Genomic DNA, 13,096 nt, shown 5'->3' with positions numbered 1-13,096 from the left:
AAGACATTATTGCAATCAGTAGTAAAAGTTTTATTTGTTCATGGCAATGGATATGAATAATAAATCCCATTAATTTCTACTGGATTTTAGAACTTTTTTGAGTTTTTGTGCCCTTGAAAATCATGTGTATTCCTATTTGAGTCTAAGAAATATACACAGGGTACATAGAAGTAATAAACAATTGGGCATAACAGAGCAAACTGATGGCAACCTAAATCCCCCCCTCCCCCAAATGAAACACCCTCACGTTTTATGTAATAATAATAACAACCATCATCACCATCATCCTTTCATTTACCTGCTGTGACATTGTGATGGGAATGGGGTTCTTTGATTACTGGGACTGTTGAGCAAAACAGATCAATCTAATTAAATTATATTACAAACATCCATTTTATCATTTAAATCATACTAGTATAATCAGACTTTTGCTTTACTTTTACCAATCACATAAAGTAATATTCTATTAATTATTATAAATGTATCACCATCATTATTATCATTATCATCTTAACTTCCAGTTGATGTTTGACATACTATGTATTTCAGTGGTGATGACAAATACTGTCTAACATTTGGGGGAATGGCTTCTTTCACTGCTGCTTTGCAAGTAGTCAAGAATAGTGGAAAGTTCAGTGCTCAACCTTCATTTAATGAAATATTTGCTATCTGTATAATGACATCCTACAATCCGAAAGAGGTTACTTCTACATTCATTGGAACTACAGAGAAAATTGAAAAACTACCACATCCATCATGGTGATAAAATAAAAGGAGTCCTGCTATCTCATCACATTGAGAAGGGAAACCATGGGCAATCCTTTCTTTAAGGGAGATAGTTGGCCCTTTAAGGGAGAGAATCAACTCCTTTGGAGTTCTGCCTCCCCATCAGACACACATGTGGAAACTTAAGAGCTGGCAATACATTCATCTTACATCTATCACAAAGTCAGTATTACCTTTAAAAAAATCAGGAGAAGCAAGAGTATCTGAAAACCAAGAGATCCCTTACCCTGCTCAAAGCCCCTTACATTAAAGATGAAACCCAGTTTAAAACCAGTTCTTTCCATGAGATCCACCAAACCCCATGGGATAGAAGAGGTAGTGATCCAAGTTTAAACCATTGCTTTCTATGGGATCCTATTGTTCTACATCAAATCCCATAGGCTATAAGAAACAGTGATCCAGGTTAAAACCATTGATTTCCATGGGATCCTATGGTTTTAAATCAAAACCCATAGGATACAAGAGAGAGTGATCTAGGTTAAAACCATTGCTTTCTATGGGATTCCATGGTTCTGCACCAAAGCCCATAATATACAAAAGACTGCTAATGGTTTGGCAATAAAACATGATGGGAAACTCTTGATGGTTCCCATCCCACCTGTTTTTTAGTTGTAGTGATGGGAGTAAAGTGCAATAAGAGGTAGTAGCTCTGCACACGATTGCTGGCCCATGTTCAGAGTTCACTCCTTTCAGGATATTTCTGCCTCTTTTCAACCCTGGAATATGTGATGAGCTCCATGCCTCTCCATGTTAGAAAAGAGGCTGAAGTGTCCTACGAGGGGCACATTTCTCAATGTGACGAGGTCGGATTGCTGAAGTTCCCTCCTTTTAGGACACTTCTACCTCTTTTCAACCATGGAGGGTTATGCATGACAGCCAGAAGTAGGTTAATCTCAGTGCCTCCCCATGCTTGAAAAGAGGCTGAAGTGTCCTACAATTAGGAAATTTCTCAATGTGACAAGGTGGCAAGTATCCCCACATAAAACATAGGTTCACATCATATTAGTGACACACACCTCTGAATTATTGAACTATGTCTCCTCCTCCCCCCTTCCTCCTTTTTTGTTGATGTTCTAGGGAAGTATTTACTACTTTCCTTATGCAACAGTTCCCAATTCCCTCAAAACCAACTTTGCTCCTGCCTCTAGTAGCCATTGGTGAGCAGCAGGTGGAGAGAAAGTGTCCAACTTACAATGGCAAAAGACATATTTGAAGTGGTATCAGATGATAATGTTTTTGTATGGCTGCAGAAATATAGTTATGTAGCTACAGGCAAAACCAGATTTTTCTTTACTCATCATTATACATCAGCTATTATTAGACCTGCAAAGGGTATAAAAATGAGGTAAGACCTACAAGAGGGGAGACAATGTAGTTTCACCCAAACGGAAGTTCTTGCTATGTCTTCCTATCCAGGATCTCAACCAGTTTATTTAACTACTACTACAGATGTTTTCAGTCTCAAAAAACCCATGATAGGGTTTGCTTATAAGTCAAGAAAGACTTGAAGGCACACAATAATAAACAGATGCTTAGACTCTTTTTCCTTTTCTTGTAATAAGAAAATATACAGAGTAAAATATATATTTCCCCTATTTTCATAACAGAGAAAATAACCTTCCTTAATGTCATTACAAATAGTATTGCAGGTCAAGAATATCCCAGAGGGGGAGAAACCTCTTTGATTTAGGTGAATTTTTTCAAAGAAAAATTCTTGATTTTGCTCATCATAGCTGTCTGACTCACTAGTAATTCTGATTCAGGAATAATTTAAATCCCCTACTGTTATCTGCAAATATCAAGCAACATGTATTCTCATCCAACAACATGAATAGAACTTCAGACTAACAATGTACTGTATATAAAGCACAAGTATTTTAAACAAACGTTTACATTAATTATGTAGCTCTCAAACAAAGACTGTCCCATGTGCTTTGGACTTCAGCTCCCTAAAGACCCAGCCAACTTAGTGAATGATCAAGTATTTTTTGAGCTGAGAATGAATTAATTTACTTTTGGGCAAACAATCCAGATGTTTGCTGTTGCTTTTATGAGTAATGAGCTCCTTGATTCATGGACTGCACAATTATACTGTTGTGAGCCAGTATGGTAATGGGGTTTTATACAGATATTGTCACACCAGGACTTTAAAGTGGGCGGCCCCGCATTACTGCCACCTGCAGAATTCCAGGAAAGGTAGTTTGGGAAGATGAGGACCTCTGTAGTTGAGAATTCAAAAGGACCCATCCTAAACTACATTTCCCAGAATTGTGCAGGCAGCAGAAATGTGTGGCTGCCCACTTTAAAGCCCTGGTGTGATAACATGGCTAGAGTTGAACTTTATTTGTTACAGGCAATCACTTGTGGCCAAGTATGATTATCTTCCAAGGGCAGAGTCTTGGTGGTGGGTCTGCGAGAGTCTGTGGAGACCTATTCTGAATCTCATGGTCTTTGAAAACATAGTTGGACTAGGACATTGGTGACAAGGGCTTGAATCCTCACTCAGCCATGGAAACCACATGGTGATCGTGGGCAAGTCATGCTCTCTGAGTCTTAGGCCCCATTTACACTGACATATAATCAAGTTTATGAGTCCGGATTATCTGCTTTGAACTGGTAGTATAGATCCAATCTCTCTGAGGAAATTTTGCCATGAAAACTCCATGATAGGTTCACTTTAGGATCTTCATTATTTGGAAACAACTTGATGGCACACAATAGCAATAGATATTACCTTTAGACTTCTCTTTTTTGACAAGAGCTTTCCCCACTGTTTTTCCTGTAAAGATCAAAAATGGGTAAAGAAACTATGATTAAAGAAGAAAATCAATTTACATAATGCCACATTGTGAATATAGTGGTGGCAGCAGGATTGGTAGACTGTCAATTTTTTTAACATATTGATTTAAAATAAAAGGTTTCCCGTCCTCACCGTCTTTTTCTTTCACTGCTTTTTCCGCTTTCTTCTTGCCTAAAAAGATTTCCAAATCATCAGGATTAAATGTTAGCTGCCTATTTGTTGACACACAAACCCACACAAAAGAGCACTTGTCTTGTTTCACTCAAACAGGATGAGCATGGGTGAGTATGGCTGGAGGCTTGAAGGGATACTATATTTTGCACCCATATATGATGTGATAGATCTCTATTGTATGGTATGACAAACATTTTGATATACATGTGATGTCCTTTTTCAGCATCCCCTTTTCAGGCCTCCAAGAATAGAGTCAATCAAGTGTGACTTCATACAAGGAGACAGACTGAAATTAACCAAGGTGCTGTGCTGGAGGCGTTTGCGCCTTCCAATATTTCCTGCTGAGAACAGCAGCGATTCTTCTGCAATCTGCCTTAGAAGTGTTCTTCTCCCCCTGCCTGCCAGACACACAAAAGTGATATCACCCAGTTCACTTTAATACATTTCCATTCATAGCCTCCCAGCATGTGAGCTATCTGCTCTGAACAGCTCAGCATTAATCACCAATATAACCAAGCCCACCCTCCCATGGGTGCTTACCAGAATACCACTCATTTCAGTGGTATTTATTTCCAAGTAAGCAATTTTGGATTCTAGAATCCTTGAAGAACAAATTAAAGGATGGAAAGAGAAGCATGACATTTTGAGCCAAATCCCTTGGTGGAATCAATTTAATCATTTTTCATGGAACTCTGGATAATGCCAATTTATATAAGCTGAAGATCTGGATATGTCAGCCTTCATAATTTTTCATGGTGAATTATTCTGTTTGCTAAATATTTTTGAGGGAAGAAAAATACTGTTTAGTTTACCTGTTACTGTTTTTTCGGCAGATGGCTCTTCCAGGGATTGTGGAGAGAGTAGAGAATGGGGGGAAGAGGGAGAGGGAGAGAGAGAGAGAAGTAACAATAAATCTTGATAATTGCATACCTTGACAGTTCTGTCAGGTTTTCCACACCTCATATGTATGATGTGTCCAGATTAGAAACAAATGAGTACATTTGTTGGGTACATGAACAAAAATATATAATGTTATGGTACGTCCTACACTTTGAAATGAATTATTACATTCTTGCAAACTCTAGTTTTGACCCAATCAATTTTTTTTAGAAATGAAAAAGGTAATGTTAAAGATCACAGAAATTTCCAGTTAAAGTTTGTATCATTTTATTTGTAGACAGCCAGTGTGGTGTACTTGTCTGAGTGTTGGTTTGGACTCCAAGAAACCAGGGCGTGACCTTGAGCAAATCAAACTATCCCAGTTTCAGGTGAAGGTGATTACAAATCTCCTTGAACAAATCTTGCTGAGAAAATCCTCCAATAGTCTTCCCTTCAGTCAAAAATGACTTGAAGAACAACAAAAAGCATGTTACTTTTACTGGAGCCTTTTTTTTTTTTTAAAAAGTTTAGATTTAACTAATAATTACAGATCATTTCTTTTCAAAATATGTTATGTGTAGTTGTGAAAATCTTAACCCCACAAATAAATTTCTGCTTGGAAAACATAAAGAGAGCAGACAAGTAAACCCAGGGCTTCAGCTAAAACTCGGTGAGATATTATGGCCCAATCTGTATGATGGAGTTGAAGATATTAAGGTTGTATCCAGGAACAACGAACCTTTGTTGTTCTTTTTGTCAAGTTTTTTGTTCTTTGACTTTAAAGCTAAACACAGTACAGAGAGCCCTTTGAATGCAGGGCTACTTTAAACTGAGGCTCCTTCTATGCTGCCATATAAAATCCAGATTATCTGATTTGAACTGGATTATCTGGCAGTGTAAACTCATATAATCCAGTTCAGAGCAGATAATGTGGATTTTATATGGTAGTGTAGAAGGGGCCAAAGACTTATCCTCATGTAGCTCTTCAAATAGCACTCTATAAAGTAGCATGGACATCTTTAGAGCAGACACCATGGGTGCTCCAGCTGGTGACCACTGTCGCTTAGTCTATAGGCCAAGGGAACCTATAGAACAGGGAGGTGTGTCAGCAAGAGAGGATTTGATGGAAATCGGGTGTGTGGGAGGATCTCTCATGCAAGTGGATGTAGTTCAAAAAATATCTGGATCTACACCTCTATCAATTTGGGGAATATTTCACAATAGATCACCACATCTTCAACTCTAATATCTGGTTTGTCCCTCTCTGCACTTCAATTAAACATTTCATGCACTTGTTTGTTTGGAAAACAGCTAAGTATTGGGAATATCCATTCAGAATCCATCACTATTTTGCTCAAATTTTCCATCCAAAATTCTAAGACAGCATCTATATGATAATGAGATAATTAATGTTTCATAAGAAAAAAAGTTGCCTCATATTTTAAGCACTTAAAAAAACCAATCTGTATTAACAATTCCTTTAATGTGAATTGTGCCTCTGATGTTGCCAAATGATCAACTCCTGCCACAGGCAATTAATTAAAGATAAATGGAAATAGGATGATCTACTAATTAGTTTAAAAATGCAATGCCAATTAATTTCCTTGATTGCTATTATTATCAATGTGTAGATAATTTAAGGCTTCCTTTAAGTGTAATGTTATTATCTTTGCATGATACAGCACAAAGATTACATACAGATTATAATTCAAAGTTAATTAACTTGATTTATTTGAAATTGCTGCATGGTTTGAAGAATCCTCTTTTTAAGGTTCAGGATGTGAAAGAACCACAGCATTAAAGAAAGCATGCCCTTGAGCCTGATGTTGCCTCCATTCAATGGAAGTGGAAATTCCTTGTTTATAAATGAACACACTTCCAATGGCTATTGCTCATCTGATGCATAGCAAATGCCACATGATGTGGACCTCATCCTGAACACAGGCTTTGGTGTAACTCATCCTGAATCATAAATGTGTTGGTTGGCACACAGTGTACATAAGTTATGGCCGCACAATTCCAATGTGCTTCTCTCAGGAACTCAGAACAAATTGTGTGTATCTATTTGTGAAATAGCATTTGACACACAAGAATTTATGCTGCTCGCATGATTTTTCTTTCATGTCAGGAGTGACTTGAGAAACTGCAAGTCACTTTGGGTGTGAGAGAATTGGCCGTCTGCAAGGTTATTGCCCAGGGGATGCCTGGATGTTTTGATGTTTTACCATCCTTGTGGGGGTTTTCTCTCATGTGCCCGCATGGGGAATTGGAGCTGATGGAGGTAGCTCATCCATGCTCTCCTTGGATTCAAACTTTTGACCTGCCGGCACAAGGGTTTAAACCAGGGGTCTTCAAACTTTTAAAACAGAGGGCCAGGTCACAGTCCCTCAAACTGTTGGAGGGCCGGCTTATAATTTGGAAAAAAAAAAATGAATGAATTCCTATGCACACTGCACATATCTTATTTGTAGTACAAAAAACACTTAAAAACAAAACAATAATTAAAATAAAGAATAATTTTAACAAATATACACATATTAGTGTTTCAATGGAAAGTGTGGGCCTGCTTTTTGCGGATGAGATAGGATTGTTTTTGGTGTGTGCTTTCAAGTCATTTCAGACTTAGGTTGACCCTGAGCGAGGGCCGGGTAAATGACATTGGAGGGCCATATCTGGCCCTTGGGCTATAGATTGAGGACCCCTGGTTTAAGCCATTGTGCTACCGGGGGCTCCGAAACACACTATAAAGCCTGATCTACCTTCAAATTTGCATTCAAGCCCAATGATAGATCATAGGAGAACAGAGTTTGATTTGTTTTGTTTTTGTGGAAAAGGCAGTGGTAGATGGCATGGCTAGAGGGAGAAGGAGATTGTAAGATTTAAATAATTTAAGAATAATGCTGAAGTCTCCTTTAAAAAAACATAGAGCAGGATTGCTACCACCTGCTGGCTCTTTTGGGAGTAGCACAGTAGTATTTGAATGAATTTGGCAAGGAACCTATTGACACAACTGGTCATTTTCATTAGCCTTTCGGTTTTCAGTATTTAAGCTGAAAACTGTGTTTGAGTAATTTACTAATGGGTACACACTGTCTCTTAACACATGGGCACTCTGCATGAATCCTTAAAAAGGTATCTTTCTTGACCTGAGCACAGCTGCAGCTCATATTTTCTCTCCTCAACTCTCCTCAACCCCTTTTAATTACATTAATGTTCCAAAGTGCTCACTTCTTTCCATCTTACTTAATATTACTTCCATAAGGCAGCAAGACATTATATTTATTAGATTTTTGTCACTGGAGAGTGAAATTAATCAAAGACTCCTAAATCTAATGCCTGTGTTATTGCATTTAAATTCCACATTTCCTACAGGATTTCCTCATTTTATCTTCACAACAAGCAAGTGAAAGAGGCTGGATTAAAAGATAGCGATTGGCTCAAGGTTACTGTGAGTTTCATGACCATCTGAGGACTTAATCCTAGGTCTCTTTCATCAAAGTGCAAAAACGTACCTGTTATATATCACACTGAATCTATGTGAAAAATGTGTTGATTTTCATTTTTAAAATTACTAAAGTAAAACAGAATGTCATTACAAGTATGTGTGGCATAATACTTGGTGCAAATAACATAAAATACTCTGAAAACTGTATATGATTACCAAATTACATGGAGTTGTTTTGATTTTCAAAGTCAAACAATACACACTTATGTCTACTGTTATCCCTCCACATTTGCAGTTTTGACTTGCATGGATTTGATTTAAAAATGTTTTCTCTAGGAACATCTAGGTTCTCCAATGTGATTCTATGATCAGCTTCCAGAGGAAGCCAGCCACAGAATCATGCTTGAGGACCTAGAGATTTCTAGAGATGTCAACTCTAGGAATCTCTAGATTCTCCTATGTAATGTAATGGTATGGCTGGCTTCTAGTGGAAATTTACCATAGACCCATGCTGAAAGAAATTCCTAGTGAGGTGTTCCTGGAGAAGTAAGGAAAAATAACATTTTTTATTTGTGGTTTTCACTTTCACTAGGGTTCTGTGCTTCTTTTTTAATTTTTTATTATTAATGTTTATTTTTTAATTCTATTTATTGTAGCTTTAACATATTCAGTATTTAAACATTCTTATACTTATCACTTCCCATTAACAATTGTACAGAACATGTATGTCTTGATACCAATAATATTTCATTCTCCTGCTTCATTACATCCAATCACCCAGTGCTAACCCTTCACCCCCGACCAGCCAATTACAATACTTATTCCCAAAAATCAGTTGTTTCTATTACAGGTTTGGTCCCCTTACCTTCTATATATACATATTCTATCATTTCCCCCCAAATCTTCCCAAAATCATCTTTTTTTGATAATCCTCTTTTAACCTTAATGTTTCCTGTCAGTTTATCGTTTATTGCGATGTCCCAGATCTCCCTATACCACTCTTCCAATTGGCACTTCTTTCCATTTTTTAGCTATTTATAATCTTGCTGCTGTTACCAGATTGGCAATTAATTCTTTTAGTTCTTTTGGTATTTTAACATTGTCAATAAATGACAGCAGTGCTATCTCCGGTGTTCCTGTTATCTCTATTTGGGTGATTCTTCTTATTTCTTGAAATACATTTTCCCAAAATTTTTGAACAAATTTGCAAGACCACCACATATGTATATATGTGCCAGTTTCTTGACAGCCCCTCCAGCACTGCTTAGAATGTTTCTTGTCAATTTGATTTAATCTGATTGGTGTGGGGTACCATCTCCACACCACTTTGTAATAATTCTCTTTTATTCTTATTGACATATTTTTAATATATGCATATTCCACATTCCTTTCCAGTTTTGTGGGTGTATTACTTTATTACAATCTAACTCCCACATGCTTTTGAGGTGGTCCTCCTCCTGGTCTCCTTCCAGCAGCATTTTGTAGATATCACTTGTTTTACCTTTTGTTCTTTCTTTTCCTTCCTTACTTCCCCTTTGGCTAATCATTTCTTCAAATTTGGTAAATTCTCTCCTTTATATTTCTTTCTTATTTCCCTTAACCATCTTTCAAGTTGTAGAACTTTATACCATCCAATGTTCCCTCCTGATAACTGGGCCTTTATCTCATCTATATTTTTCATCTTTGATTCCCAATATTTTAATTTCGTTATTCCTTTTTCCTTGAATTCACTTTCCAACTCCTTTTTGAGATTTATGGGGAAATTATTTGTAATCAACACTGGTGTTAATGGGGGGATATCGATGGTATTAATTTTTCTTCATATTTAGACCATATTCCCAATATGTTTTTTTAGAAAAGGGTTCTTTATTTTGTTATACCATTTCTTGTCTAGATTCCTAGTTTTCCCTATAAAGAAAATATATTCTAGTTTCATGTCTATGTCTTCACTCTAACCATTCTAAATCCTTCTGACCCATAATCCCTTCAACAATATATCTTAATTGGTTTGCTATATAGTATAGATTTAAGTTTGGTATTCCCAGACCTCCCTTCTTTTGTAGTTTATACCATTTTGCTTTGTTAATTCTTACTCTTTTGTTCTCGCTGCAGAAGGTGTTTATCATATTCTGCCACTTTGTAATTTCTCCAGCTGAGATTTTAATAGGTAGCATCCTAAACAAAAAGTTTATTTTAGGTAAAATTTTCATCTTTATTAGAGCTATTCTACCAAACCATGACAATTTGAGCTTGGCAAATTTAGCCAGAGTATCCTTCACATTTTTCCTTAATTTGATTAGATTCTCCTCTTCTAGTTTATCAATTTCTTTAGAAATATTAATTCCTAGATACTTTATTGAGTTCTTTATTTTTAATCTGCCCTTCTCTTAGTTTTCCTTCCTCTTCTTTAGTGTGGTTAAATAATAAGATTTCCGATTTATCCCAATTAACTTTAAGGCCTGTGATTTCTCCAAACTCTGTTAAATGTGCTTCTATTCTTTTTATCTGTTCTAATGGCTTTCTGAAGGTTAGTAGTGTATCATCTGCAAATAAACATATTTTGTAACTAGGGTAGGAGAGAGGGGGCATCCTTGTCTTGTTCCTCGAGTCAATCTTATTTTCCCAGTAAGGCCATCATTTACTTGTATAGTTGCATAGTTGGTTGAATATAGTCTCTCAATCAGTCCTCTAAATCTCTCTCCTAAACCAAATTTTTCTAATTTTTTTTAATGCTGGCCATGAGACACAATCAAATGCTTTAAATATGTCTAGGGCCAATATCCCTGCTTTAATATTCTTTTTCTTAATTGTATGAATCACATTTAGTACTCTTCCCACTGGGTTTGACATTTGTCTACCAGGAATAAATCCACATTGATCTTTATTAATATAATTATATATAAAGCTATTTAATCTCTTTGCCATTATTGCCGTCAATATTTTAGCATCTTGATTTATAAGGGCAATAGGTCTATATGAACCAGGATCTTTAGGATCTTTATTTGTTTTTAGAATTAATATGATCCTTGATTCCTGCCATGATGAAGGGGTCTGTTCTCCTTCCATTATCCTATTATATAGTTCTTTTAATTTTGGTACTAAAATTGATTTAAATTTTTTATAATATTCCGGTCCTAGCCCATCCATTCCAGGAGTCTTCCCTCCTTTCAATTTATCTATAGCGTCTCCTATCTCTTTTTCTGTTACTAATTGTTCCATACTCATTTTATCCATCTCCTGTAATTTTATTTTCTAGTATTTATCTATAACCCCCTCTATTTTGTTGTTGGGGTTATCCACAATTTTTGATAAAATTCTTGGAAGACAGCTAGCTTTTCCTTCATTGATATGATTTCCCTACCCCACTTATCTTTTATAGTTCCAATTATGTTCTTATTCTTCTTATCTTGTGCTGCTTTAGCAGAGCATCCTAGAGTTCCAATTGCTATATTCAAAATATTCCCTTTTCATGTATATTAAATCTCTCTGTACTTTTTCCAAGTCGTGTTTATCCAATTCTTTCCTTTTGGCCATTGCTTTAAGATAACTTTGTTTATCTTTTTCCCTTATGTATCTCTTTTCTAGTTCTTGGATTTCTAATTCTAAATTCCTTCTCTCTGCTTCTTGCTCTCTTCTTAGGTTGCATGCTTCTTTTATGCACAGGCCCCTTGATACTGCTTTCATTGCATCCCACACAGTTGCATAAGAGCATTGGTTGTTATCATTAATTTCCCAGATATCTCCTAATTCTTTGGTTATTTTTCCCACTATCTTACTATTCTCTAATACTGCATTTCCTATCTTCCAATTCTTATATGTTTGGTAATCCTTCTTTATTTGGACATCCAAGCTTATTAATGCATGGTCTGAGCATCTTATTACCCCTATTCTAGTATCTAGTACTTTGGACAGTACTTGTTGTGAAACAAAAAAATAATCAATTCTAGAAAAAAAATTGATGAGCTGTCGAATGGTAAATCTTTTCTCATTCCCCTTTAACGTTCTCCAAATATCAACCATATTTTTTATTCCTTATTATTCTATTTAGAGTTGTTCTATTTTGCATTTTCCCTTTCCCTTTCTTTGTGTGGTGGGATTCATCCATTATTCCATTGAAATCTCCTCCTATGATCAAATACCCTTTTTGTATTCCCTCTATTTCTTTAAATATTGTTTCATAAAATTCCGCTTGGTTAGTGTTTGAAGCATATACATTAGCAAAGGTGAAATCCTCATTCCCCATTGTCCCTTGTATAATAATATATATTCCTTGCTCATCTATCTTTGTTTCCTTTATATTGAAACCACATTGATTTTGGATTATAATTGCCACACCTCTCGATTTAGATGTTCCATATGATTTTATATACGTTACAGATCCCCGCATCTTAAACTCGTTCACCTTTGGTTTGGATTGGTGAGTCTCTTGTAAGAATACAAGATGAGCTTTAGCTTTATAAATCAAATCTGCAATGGTTTTCCTTTTAAAAATTGAGCCCAAACCTTTACAGTTCAAAGATACGATCCTCAAGTGTTCCCCCATTTCTTTACCACTCTACTTTTACTCTTACTTGGCTGGTCCCTAATTCGTGCTCCCCCTGTTTTACCCCCCTCTCCCTCCTTCCCCTCCCTTCCCTTGTGTAGTGTTCTTCTCCCCCTATTCCTTTCACCCCACTATGTTCAAAGACTACTTGTCTCGAACCTGGTTTACTCCAAACCATTTTGTGGGGTGGGGGGAGGGGACCCATCCTCCATCTGAGTGCACTCATTCCGATATCTCCCAGGGTATTCTTATAATGCCTTAACTAGTAGGATTGCATATTTTATACTAATAATTAGTCAGTCCTTCTCACAGTCTCTTTCCTTCCTGTCTTGGTCCATATTAGTCTTCTTTTCCAGTCGCCAGATCCGGTTTCTCTTTCTCTTACTCCCCTCCCTTCTTTTCTATCTGTGTTGTATCTATTGTCCCATTTGTCAAGTTCAGTTCATTCAGCAATACTAGACCCTGATCT

General features: G+C 36.5%; 1 protein-coding gene across 1 annotated transcript in view; it reads right to left on the bottom strand.

The window, feature by feature from the left end:
* The window catches only part of LOC132774713 (triadin-like), a 133,675-nt gene that overhangs the window by 15,253 nt on the left and 105,326 nt on the right, over positions 1-13,096 (bottom strand). The window contains exons 44-47 of the mRNA XM_067466871.1: positions 4,573-4,599; positions 3,719-3,757; positions 3,521-3,565; positions 299-343 (exon numbers count right to left, since the gene is read on the bottom strand). Coding sequence (XP_067322972.1) covers positions 299-343; positions 3,521-3,565; positions 3,719-3,757; positions 4,573-4,599 — 156 coding nt within the window. The remainder of the gene's footprint in view (positions 1-298; positions 344-3,520; positions 3,566-3,718; positions 3,758-4,572; positions 4,600-13,096) is intronic.

Source organism: Anolis sagrei, chromosome 1, assembly GCF_037176765.1.
Source record: "Anolis sagrei isolate rAnoSag1 chromosome 1, rAnoSag1.mat, whole genome shotgun sequence".
In the NCBI taxonomy this organism is placed as follows: domain Eukaryota; kingdom Metazoa; phylum Chordata; class Lepidosauria; order Squamata; family Dactyloidae; genus Anolis; species Anolis sagrei.
The sequence above is the reverse complement of the archived record's forward strand: the minus strand, read 5'-3'. Positions and strand labels throughout refer to the sequence as shown.